Below are 11,916 nucleotides of genomic sequence, written 5' to 3'. Positions count from 1 at the left end.
ACCAGGAAGCCTCTTCTCGACTAGATCACCACAATCGGGGTGCCCCTTCCCTCCTGTGATGGCACACGACGGCCATGCGACAGAACCACTGCTGGGTCCCCACGCTGGCCTCCTGCATAGGGACTGTGAGGGCCAAGCCACTTGGTAGACCAGGAAACCGAGGCTCAGAGCAGCAAAGCCAGAAGCCCCAGTGGCCAGTCAGCAGAGAGCTGGGTGTAACCGCCACCGATAGCCCTTCCCCACCATTGAAGGTCAAGGGTCACACGGGCAGCCAGTCACTGCGTGTAGAGAGGTGGCCCTGGCCAGCCAGAGCCCCTCCTTGCAGGATTGGCTAGCTTAACGGAGGGGGGAGGGCTGAGAGCTGGCCCCCTTCGGGCCAACGGGTGCCAGGGGCTGTGGCATCGTGTCCGGGAAAGGGCAGGAGGCTGGCCCACCCCACGGGGCCCAGCCTGATGGCGCTGTTCCCTTCTGCGCAGGATGGTCCAGCAGTTCGGGGTGGACTTTGAGAAGAGGATCGAGGGCTCGGGCGACCAGGTGGACACCCTGGAGCTCTCGGGGGGCGCCCGCATCAATCGCATCTTCCACGAGCGGTTCCCCTTCGAGCTGGTCAAGGTAGCCCGGGGTGGGGGCCCTCTGTCTCCCATGCAGGCCGTGTGTGGGCTCTCCCCCTGGCCACAAGGCCCAATCCCGCTGTCCAGAAAGCTGGGCGCCAGGGGAGCGTGGCCGCCTGCCGACCACAGAGCTGAGGCAGGGCCCCCCTTAACCCCTTCTCACAGAGAGAAAGGTGAATTCTTTGCAAAAGACAAAAATGTAGGTAAATTGCTGCAGGAAGAGGTCCCCAGCGTGTCGCTGAAGGACATCACGCAGGTGACACACCTCCGGTAGCCAACCAGCAGAGGGTCGTCAGCTCCGCGTGCTCAGAAGGGCAATGTGCAGCTGGCCTGTCCCTCCATCCTCCTGGTTTTTCTCCCTGTTTGGCAGGTGTTTGGGGTGATGTTTTTTTTTACCTTGAGCACGTAGCATCTTTGAAGAAATGGAAGCCTCCTTTTTATGATGCACCACAAGGAGGCAGACTCCCACACTGCTCAGCCCCCGCATGACAACTCTCAGCCCCCTGCTGGGCATCCTTTCAGGGTCCTTCCTGTGTGGCACTCTGACCTCCACACCGGTGGGTGCCACCCTAGAGGAGGGACACACACCTGCTTCCCGTGGACGTTTCTCGGGCAGTGTGGTTCAGTGGCGGAATCCTTGCCTGCCTTCCAGCTGGTACTCCCCAAAAGTGGTGTCGATGGCTGCTTTGAGGCCGAAATTGGCCTCAGTGGCACCTCCACACGAGGAAGAAAGGCCTGGCAGTCTGCTCCGAGCCATCAGCCTCAGAAGGTCTGCCAGCCACAGTGGTCCGGTCCACACGCAGTTAGAGCGAGGGCAGCGCAGGGCCAGGCAGCATGCTGTGCAGTTGTGTTTGGGGGTGGGGGTGCACCATGAGCCAGGGCTGCCTTGACGGTAGCACCCAGCAAGGACGAAGCACACGTTGCAGGCCTAAAGCGGGCTGCGTTGTCCCCGCCCCCTGCCCCTCGCACATGGTGTCTTTCGTAGGTCCCAGCAGGCACACTGGTGACCGGCCTGCTTCCTCTTTGGTACTCGTGCCCACTGCTAACTCGTGCAGTCTCTCAGTCCGGAACCTACCGGTGGTTATCAGAGACGGCGCGTTCCACCCCCAAAGGCCAAGGGCAGATTTGTAAATGGATCGATAATGGAAGGCTATCCGGATGGGGTGGGGGAATAAAAAAGAAGAAGAGGTCCTAGACTTAGTGTTCAGTCAGCCTCTGCTTCTGTAGCAGTGCTCAGAGCAGAGCCCCATTGGAAGAGCTGCTTTCCCCACGGCCCTGTGCTGCGGTGGTTCTGTGTTGGGGTGTCACTGCTAACTGGGAGGGGGCTCCTCGGCAGAGGGTGGAGGCTCCCCTCCTGTCAAGATGGTCTTGGGCACCCCTGGGGCAGTTCTGATCGAGTCGGAGCAAACTCGACGGCAGGGAATGCTCTGTGTTTCACCTGTTGCGGATGCAGGACTAGTCCCAGGGGGCTTGTCCTCTCTTGTCGTGCTTTGTCCACGCAGGCGCCACGCCTGGTGAAGAACAGTGACACGTGAGCCACTGAGTCAGGCCCGGCCCTGCCGTCCTCACAGGCCAGGCTTGCCGTCAGCCCTCTGGGCAGCCATGGTGGCAGCATGTCTCGTCGAAGGCCTGCCCTTTTTCTCCCTCCCCCTCGGCCTTTCCCGCGCACGGCGTCCTTGTCCAGGCGCGGTCACTCCTGACCTCCATGCAAGGAGGTCTCGCCATCCTGGCGTGGACAGGGCGTTCTGACTGTATGCCTTCTGACTGTACGCCTTCCCGTTGGGCTTATTCATTCTTCTGTCCACCCGTGGTCCAGTGAGAACCCCGCATGAGCACCTGTCTCAAAGGTGTGGGTCCCCCCACCCAGCCTTCTTGGCTCAGCGTCCAACTTTCACATGCACTAGGGCTGATGGAAAAGACCACCGGTCATGTGTTAGTCTGGGTTGACTAGAGAAACAAGTTCATAGGCACACTAAGAAAACATCCCAGCCCAGTCTAGATCAAGTCCTTAAGTCGGACAGCACATGCAATGGTACCGAAAGCAGGAAGATCACAGGACAGTGGGTGAAAAGTCTTGTGGATCCATTTCAGTGCTGGCGTGCGTCTCCATGTGGCTCCTCCAGCTCCAGGGCTCTGGCTCCATCAGTGTAGCTCCTTGTGGCTTGTCAGCAGGAAGGTGAAGCAGAGAGTGTGTGAGTCTGGCCTCCAGTGAGCTATTTCTCTCCATAGTGCCTCCACATTAGGTCATCAAGCTGTGACCGGCTAACCTCCACCCCTTCACTCTCAATAGTCTCAAGGTGACGACAGGTTATGTAACTGCCACAGGTCACATGCACCCCCATTCTCAGAGTGACACCCCTGCTCTTCAGGACATTAGGGCTCTTGTCCAGTATGTCCTCCCAGTCCGTCGTTTGATTTTTAGGGTCCACCGTTCGCCTCCAGGGCAGTGGTGGTGGAGGGGTGCCGCAGGCTGCTCCCTGCATTCAGTTGGCATGTCTGTCTGTCCTCAGATGGAGTTCGATGAGAAGGACTTGCGGCGAGAGATCAGCTATGCCATCAAGAACATCCACGGAGTCAGGCAGGTTCCCCAGGGGGGGCATCATCTTCCCTTCACCTCCACAGTGTAGCCGCCCCCCAAGAACTCTGGGCCCCCTGACTCTGAAGCCTTGAGGGGTCTTGGGTATTTTCCAGGAGCTGTGAGGCTCTCCCAGTGAGCATCTGGGGGTACTTGAGGGCAGTGCACTTCAGTCTTGTATGAATGGGTCGCAGGCCCTCCCTCTCCCCCGCCCCCACCTGTTTCTGCCCAGAGCTTGCCATGAACAGGAGCCCCCAGGGGAAAGTAAGGAGGCCAGACAGGGAGAGGGGGTGGAGCGGAATTGCAACTGTGAGAGCCCAGTGTGCTCCCCACCTCAGGAGAGCCCCGGGTTCTTCTGCATCACCCTTCCTGGTCTTAGCAAGAGTGGGCTGCTTCCATCCCACCGCCTCTCGACCCGGGTCCTCCAGTTGCCCTGGGCTATCTGTGTAGTGGCCGCTGGCCTCTGGGCCCCCATCCTTTGTCTCTAGCACCCCACCCCCAGTGCCTGTGGAATCGCTGACGGTACTTTGCCTTACCTCCTCTGCCCGCGGGCTCGGGGGGCTCTAGGACGGGGCTCTTCACCCCGGACATGGCGTTCGAGGCCATTGTGAAAAAGCAAGTGGTCAAGCTGAAAGAGCCCTGTCTGAAATGCGTCGACCTGGTCATCCAGGAGCTGACCAGTACCGTTAGGCAGTGTACCAGTAAGGTACTGGACCCTCGCAGGGCGACTCCTGGCGCGGGGGCTTGGTATCAGGCTCCCAGGGCTGGCACCTTGGTTCCGTAGACTGGGGGTGATGGGGAGGGGCGGGACTTGTCGGCCTGGGCTCCCTAATGGTGCTGGGTCTTTAAACGGGGGAGACTAGAGGGCAGGTCTCCAGGGGTCCTGATACCAAGCCTAGCATGTGTCTATACAACTACTGTCTCGTGTGAGCTGACTGCTTCACTGTCTTCTGGGAAGCAGAGAGGGGGACCCCGGCTGCCCTGCCACCCCAACCCCAACCAATGCCTGGGCACTGGGGCGACCCCGGAGCTGGCCTCCTCTGAGAAAACGCCCCCAGTGCCCACAGCGAAACACTCTGGGCTGGCTGGCTGATAGCCTGCTCTCTCTGCCTGTGGCTGCAGCGCCTCCCCCAGGTGGGGGTGGGGGCGGCACCTGGCTCCTCAGGACCTGTTTCCCAGAACAGCTCGCTTAGGCCAAGCCGAGGACGTGCTTCCCTGGGGGCGGTGTGTGCTGTGCACCCCTGGGCTGTGGCTTGGTGGCCCCTCGCTCACCCCACCCCACTCCACCGAGGCAGGTGGTTGCCCATGCTGCTCTCACTCCCCAGCCTGGAAAAGCCCACATTTGCTTCCAAAGCTTCTTCACTTGGAACCGGAAGTAACCAAATCAAGCGGGGGGGGCCCCCCCAAAACAAACAAACAAACAAAAAAACCTGTTTCTGGCCTCAGCTGGATTGGCAATGATGGCCCATGCATGTCACTGATCTGGAGTTCAAGCTCCTCATGGCTGGGTGGTGGGGGGAGAGCCCAGCCGGTGGCACTTGTAGCCGGGTCCCTTGCTGAGCAAGCCCCACCGCCCAGGAGACCCCCCACCCCACCCCCATCCGGATCCAGAGCAGCTTTGGGCAGACGTGGGCACAGGCTCCTGGGTGCACCTGACTAACCCGCTGCCTCTGTTTTCTCCTCTCTCCGTGTGTGTCCCGTCCCCTGTGTGTGTGTGTGTGTGTGTGTGTGTGTGTGTGTGTGGCCTGCCTGGTCCCTGGTCGCCCGCCCTCCGCCTCACCCAGGACGGGGCTCTTCACCCCCGACATGGCCTTTGAAGCCATTGTGAAAAAACAGATTGTAAAGCTCAAAGAGCCCAGCCTGAAGTGCGTTGACCTCGTGGTCTCAGAACTGACCGCGGTCATTAAAAAGTGTTCCCAGAAGGTAACCGCTTTCCTTGTTAACACGCCGAACCCCCGACTCCCTCCCATGACCGACTCTCACACTCTGCCTCGGTGGGGACCCTTTTTCGGGGACCCACGTTCCCCCTTTGCCATTTGGGCCACCCGTGGGTGTGGGAGCCTTTGGCGCTGCCCACTCATGGCCTCACGTTTACCGAGCACGTTTAGAGAGCCAGGTCCGGGAGGGGGAGGGGGAGGCAGAGGTGGGGGCTGTGTCTCCTGTCATCTCAGCATGAGATGGGTGGGTCACCCTACTCCGCCCCCCTAATCTTATTTGGCAGTTATCTCAGTTGCCCTAGACTGTGAACGTACCCCCAGCCATCAGAGGTGGGGGTGGGGGGCGGCGTGCAGCTTCGTGGCCCCAGCCTACAGCCAGCCTAGGGGCAGCACATGCTCCAGAGGTCAAGGAAGGGATTGTTCTCCAGGGACCGGCGGCCCAGGCGCCCCCACACCTCCCAGGCACCGCTGTGCACTCATGAGCTTGGCCAGACCCCTCCGTTGCCCGGCATGCGGTGCCCTGGCTGCCGGGCTGGACACGGGTGCCACCTGCTTGCCCTGCCGCTTTGCTCCTCTGACTGCTGGCTCTTGCCCACTCAGTGCCTTGCCACACACCCGCTTGCCCCCCGCGCTCCCTGGCACCCACGGGCCCATTTCTGCCTCCTGCTGAAGCAGCTGTGGTGGCAGGGGCGGCCTGGGGGGCGCGGCGGGCCTGCCCATACCTCCCATCCGCTCCCCGTTGTTTTCCTCTGTGTTCCCTCCTGGGCCCCCCACCCCACCCCCCGCAGTGCTGCCACTCTGCTTCTTCCCCCAGCTCAGCTCCTACCCCCGGCTGCAGGAGGAGACGGAGCGCATCGTCACCACGCACATCCGAGAGCGGGAGGGCAAGACCAAGGACCAGGTAGGCTGGCTGCCTGCCCACCCCACTCCTGACCCCCAGTCGAGTCACCCCCGTGCAGGCCGGCCATGCCTTCTACCGCCCTACACCCCGTGACTGACCCCTCAAGTCAAGCCTCTGCCCCTGCCGGCTTCCAGAATGTCACGTGACCCGACCCCCTTTCTCTGACTCGATTCCATTGCTTCCGGGGGTGGGGGTGGGGTCTCAGATGTAGTCTGTGGCCTCAGGGGGGGACCTCCATGCCATCTGACATGTGGCGACCCTAGAGGACGGGGTAGAACCGCCCGGGGGCTTCAGAGACTGACCCTTTATGGGAGCAGAAAGCCTGGGGGCCGTTTCTGTACGTGAGCCACAGCACGGACCAGCTTGCCTCCCGGGACCACCCGCCCCCTCTCCCCTCCCTGGGCCTCCTGCAGCCTGGAGCTCCCAAGGCCCCCTGGCATCTCACGCATTCATGGGTGCCCCCTCACCCTGTGCCCCAGCTGAGTCTTGTCCCCTCCCTGGTCTTCGGCAGTCTCGAGGAAGCTGAGGCACAGGGGCTGGGCCAGTGGGAGCCCGGTGTGTGGCGCCCTCCTTCACAGGCAGCCACCCTGTGAGTGGTCTAGTGCTGTGGCCCCTTAGGCCCATGTCATGGTGGCTGAGAGGACAGACCACCAGAGTGGCATGTGACTGCTGATGCTCATCCCCGCACCCTGCGTGCACACCTGCTTGGGTGGTTCACATGGCGCCCCATCGGCCTGAGACCTCACTCGGTTATGGTCCGTGAGACCTGGAAGCCCCCCATTATACCCCCACCCCACCTCCAGAGGAGGCAGCCCAGTGCTCCATCCCCCTCTGCTGGTCTAGGGAAGTGCGCTGGTCGCCCGCTCTCCCTGCCTGGCTGTGTTCAGGACTCACGATCACCCCTCTCCCCCCCCAGATCCTCCTCCTGATTGACATAGAGCTGTCCTACATCAACACGAACCACGAGGACTTCATTGGGTTTGCCAAGTATGTACTTCTCGGGGCAGTGGCTGGTGGGGGAGCACAGACCCCTCGGGAAGGCGGTCGGAGGACTGGGGTCCTGGAGAGAGACGCAGTGTGACCTGTTCTCCTGGCTCCGTACCTGGAAGGTGTCCTGGGCTGGTGGTGACTCCCAGGGGGCCACCGGAGTGGGGAGTCGAAGGCAATGTGCCGAGCCGTGTCTAGAAAGTGCCATCAGACGGACAAACAGATGGCCGCTTCTCCCGCTAGGCTCCTCAGAGCAGACGCCTCTCCAGGACCTGCTCGTGCCACAGGCTTGCAGCTCCATACAGGCTCAGAGTAGAGCCTTCCATAGAGCCAGCACCAGGGGCCAGGGCAGGACGGAGCTGGACATGCAGGTGGACTCGGGCCGTCCATCCCTCTGAGCCATTCACTCCATGCTGTCTCAGTGCCCCTGGGTCGCTGCCTGAGGCTGACCCGGGGGCCATTATCAGGGTGTCAGCAGCTTCCTTGCATGTTTGGCCCACGCTGCTGGAGCACGCCTTAGCCCTGCCTGGGAAGCCTCTGGGTCCGGGCGTGTGGAAAAGGCCGTCCATCACGTGGGGTTGCCATGGGAGGGAGCAGGCTAGGGGGAGGCGGGATCCTCCCTGCCACCCAGGCATTGCCTCCTCAGAGGAGCCGGGGGCCTGCCCTCAGCGGGTGGTCTCCAGCAAGGGGCATGCTCACTGGGGCCAGTTCAGAGGCCTAGTGGCCTTGGCGGGAGGTGTGTGCGCAGAGCCACAGCCTGGGCTGAGTCCCGAGCTGAGCAGAGCACAGGTTGATGTGCCCCCCAGGGAGCACTGACAGGCACCTGTGCTGGGCACGCTTTGAGAGCAGGCAGCTCCCTGCAGGGCAGGCAGGTGGCCGGTGGGTGTGAGCAGTCTCCCTGGCTGGGCCACCTCTGCTGGCCGTGGACTGAGCCCTGGGCAGTGCCCTCCGGGGGCGCCGAGCAGGTAGGGCAGGCAGTGTCCAAGGGCCGCCCTCACAGCCACCAGGTGTGCTAGGCAGCGAGCGCAGGTCCCCTCCTCTGTGCCGCCGTCACGTCTCTGCTTCTCGCCCTGCGCCCACAGTTTCTTCTCACCGTCTCTCCTGTTTTTCCTCTGACCACTCCGCTCTTTCCTCTGGATTCCGGGCGGGGCCCTCCCGCTCACCCCAGCTGTTACTATACTGAGCAGCTGGCGACAGGGTGGGTATTGCCTGCTGTGTGCCTTCTCCCTGGTGTGTGCGGGGTGGGCATCGGGCTGGGCATGGGGCTCGGGGCCCCTAAGTCAATGCCGACTGTGCTCCCTCAGGCCTCCGCCGCCCGCCGGGAGCCGGCCAGATGTGGCCCTGCCCTCTCAGACCCCACAGGCCAGGAGGGGCACTGGAGCCACCAACCAAGCTGTTAGGAAGATGCAAGCTGGGAGGAGGGGGTGGGTGAGGGGCTGCGGGGAAGGGGAGCAAAGGTCGTGCGGGACCTGGAGAGACCTGCCTCGGGAGGCGTCATTTGAGCTGAGTCGTGACCACCAGGTGACAGTCGCAAGAGACTTAGGGACCAGGCAAGTAAGGTTAGGAAGCAGGAACTTGGGGGTGGGAGGTGAGGGATCACCCCTGACCAAGGCAGGTGGATCTGAGAGAGGTGGTGGATAGCGCCCACTGCCAGGAGGGTGCAGGCCCAGGGGAGCCCCTGGGCACTCCTCTCCCTCTCCAGGGCAGCCGGAGGTCCAGGTGCGGGGCAGAGACTGCCACAGGGCCGGCGTTTCAGGGAGCCCTCAGGGTGGGGCCCTGGAGGACTTGAGAACTGGCCCTCAGCCGGGGCTGTCCAGTGTTGGCCACGTTTGTTCTGTCTCCCTCGGACGCTGTTGATCCAAAGCCTTGCTGCACTTCCTGGGCTGTGTTTCTTGCAGCCCTCTGACCCGGGGTTAACGGGGCCCCACGAGAAAGCCCCACAGGACGCTCCCTGCGTGTCACGAAGAATGCAAACCTGGAGAGCCTGTTTCCGCCTCCCACACGGGCAGGGCCACACACACTCCTCCGCTGCCAACCCACAGAGGCCGCCCGTAGAAAGTGCAATGAGCTGGTGTGCTTCTTCCCAGTGTTCTTGAAATCGCAGCCCAAGCAGTACGATGAGAGAAGGAATCGTGACACAGACGTGACAGGAGAATGTGTGTGCAGGTGACAGGAAGGCCTTACCAGGAAGCCACCAGGGGATGCTTTGGGTGGATGAAAACAGGCTGAATGTCGCAGGACCTTGTGGCGGGGGGCAGGCCCCCCGAGGGGTCTTGGCTTTCCTCTGAACTGAGCCAGGAGCTGCCTGGGAGGAGTGGTGCTTCCACAGAGGGTGGTCAGCCTGAATCGTCCTCCTCTCATTCCCCTGGGCTCGGTGTCCAGGGCTCAGCACTACCTCAGACCTGGTGCTGGGTCGGGGACAGGAGAGAGAGCGAGCGGATGGTCACCTTAGCATTTCAGCCCCTAGTCTGCCTGGGATGCAGGCTACTTGAGGCCGCCATGGCCACCCTCTGGCCCCTCCTGGAGGCTCCAGGATCCCGTGACTTCTGGGAGTCCGTAGCTGGCGCTTTCAGGAGTGAGTGGGCTGAGATCAGGGCCTCTAAGTCTCAGCTGAACCAGAGCCGCTTCTCCTGAGCTCCCTCCTTCCCCTGGGTAGGAGGCACTTCTTAGCCTCTGCCTGCAGCTGGACTGTAGGCCCTGCAGAACAAAGGCTACCCCAACTGCCCGCCTGCCCGCCTGCCTGCCTGCCTGCCCTGCCGGTAAGACCTCTTCCTCTTGCGGGGTCTCCCCCACATGAGCCTTCTCTGTGTTTTGCTTCCAGCGCCCAGCAGAGGAGCACGCAGCTGAACAAGAAGAGAGCCATCCCCAATCAGGTAGCCTAGCCTCCGGGCCACCTCCACCTGGGGGGATGCGGGGTCAGGGAGTTGGCAGGGCATGCAGGGGAGACCCAGAAGCCAACTGTGTAGTATCAGACTCCCCCACCCCACCCCTGAACCCACTCCCCACAGTTTCTGGGCTCAGCTTAGCTTTTGCTGTTTCCGGAAAGTGGCCAGGCCTGTGGACAGGGGTGGGACTGGATTCCCAAAGGAAGGGCTGTGTGACCCTGACCCCAGGTGTTCACCATGCACTTGGGTGGACCAACCCCAGGGGTTACAGCATGCAGGTCACAGCTGGGTGGGAGCTATGTTGGGTAAACCAGCTCAGGTGCGGTGGGTTGGGGGGATGGAGAACCCCCTGGCCATGTGACAGGATTTTTTAACGGTCAGTGATAGACACCTTTTTTCCCCACCCACTAAGAAAGCCCGTCACTTTACAGGGTGCCTGCCAGCCTCCCCTCTGCTCAGGGTGGGGCGGGGTGTGGGACTAGGGTGGCTCCTGTTTATCTCGCACAGTTTGAGAGAAAGGATGCAGCCACTGCATGGTTTTTATTGATTTAATTTTTTTATCTTTGCGCTTGCCATAGGTAATACGTATGTTGTTGCTTTTTTCGTTTTGTTTCGGGAAATGATAATGAATTAAATATTAACACCATGAATATAATTAATAGCATGTAATTTTTTTTCTTTTGCTGTTTTTTTTTTTGTTTTCCCCTCTGCTCTCCTCTCCTCCGGTCTGCGTGCTTCTCTTGCCCCTCCTCTGTCCCCTGGTGTCCCTCACACCTCTTCCTTGGCCTGCTCTTCCTTGAATTACCCACAACCCTAACTTTGTGTTTTCAAAGGGGGAGATCTTGGTAAGTACCCACTTAACGTGGTAGCAAACATTAGCAAGTCCGGTACTGGTGGAAACCCTGCTTACTCCGTAACACTCTCTCCTGGCCCCAGTAACAACTAACCACAAAAGAGGCTAACTGAGTCCCTACCCACCCCCTCTCCTGCACTGCAGCCAGGGCTGGGGCTGGATGTGGCGCTGCCCCAGGATAAGTTGATTTTCATGGGCACTAACCTGACCATCACCTTTGTGGGGGGCCTGCCCTCTTGCTGCTTCCTATTGATCGGGGACGGCAGGCACTTGGCTCACAGTACCGCCCTCCCTCTCCATATATCCCAGCCCTCGGAAGCTTTGCCCAGGCCCCGCGGAACGTCTACTTTCTGTTGCCAGCCCTCCTCCTGTCTCTAAGCGAGACCTCACTCACTGATCACGGCATGCTTCTCCACAGGCTGCTGCGTCCTCCCATCCTGTGCTCCGGGCAGACCTTGCTTGTTGGCTCAGCACTCTTTCTCTTGTGCCTTTTTGTCATTTGCAATAGTAACCAATCGAGGCCTTCTTGCCTGAATATGCTCCATCCCATGCTGGGGCAGATGTGACTTACGTCTCCTGTACCCATGGAAGACCTCATTAATCAATCGGGGACCTCTCCTATCCTCCTGCCTTTGTGACAGAGAGAACAGTTGGCGAGGGTGTTCCTTCCACCCCATTCACTTCCCCTTGGCCTGTGGCAGACATCACTAATCAATCCTAACATACGTTCCTGCTGTGCCCAGAATAACTCCGTCTAGGAAGTGGACACACGAGTGGCGTTTGTCCATCCCTGCTGCAGGTTGACCCCTCTTCCCCTGCTGGGCTGCTGTGGGATGTGGGGCACAGCACAGCCCCAGGGGGAAAATGACACTACAGGGTACTGGCCTCAGTCCCACCTGTTCCCCTTAGAGGCCCTGGTCTGGGCCCACTTTTCCACTGAGGCACTGGGCACTCCCAGCTGCCCTTCTGACGGGACCTTATCAGGACCTTTCCAGTAGCCAAGTCAATCCAGTGTCGGCTTCGGCGTGGTTCCCACCCACCTGAGGCCCCCTTACTTCCTGCGGTCCCAGGATTGAGTCGGACTTCTGTTCCCAAGCGCTTCCGTGCGCACAGTGGTGGCCTTGAGGTCTCCCAGCCCAGCACTGGGCCACCCAACACCCCCCCCCC

The 11,916-nt window shown here is 61.0% G+C and overlaps 1 protein-coding gene across 1 annotated transcript in view; it reads left to right on the top strand.

The window, feature by feature from the left end:
* The window catches only part of DNM2 (dynamin 2), an 80,267-nt gene that overhangs the window by 54,146 nt on the left and 14,205 nt on the right, over positions 1-11,916 (top strand). Inside the window, exons 7-13 of the mRNA XM_004716835.2 lie at positions 477-612; positions 3,122-3,189; positions 4,971-5,109; positions 5,938-6,024; positions 6,941-7,011; positions 9,833-9,884; positions 10,730-10,741. Of these exons, the coding sequence (XP_004716892.1) occupies positions 477-612; positions 3,122-3,189; positions 4,971-5,109; positions 5,938-6,024; positions 6,941-7,011; positions 9,833-9,884; positions 10,730-10,741 (565 nt within the window). The remainder of the gene's footprint in view (positions 1-476; positions 613-3,121; positions 3,190-4,970; positions 5,110-5,937; positions 6,025-6,940; positions 7,012-9,832; positions 9,885-10,729; positions 10,742-11,916) is intronic.

The sequence above is a fragment of the Echinops telfairi genome, unplaced genomic scaffold (assembly GCF_000313985.2).
Source record: "Echinops telfairi isolate 266 unplaced genomic scaffold, ASM31398v2 ScPeMD7_36;HRSCAF=134, whole genome shotgun sequence".
Taxonomy (NCBI): Eukaryota; Metazoa; Chordata; class Mammalia; order Afrosoricida; family Tenrecidae; genus Echinops; species Echinops telfairi.
The sequence above is the reverse complement of the archived record's forward strand: the minus strand, read 5'-3'. Positions and strand labels throughout refer to the sequence as shown.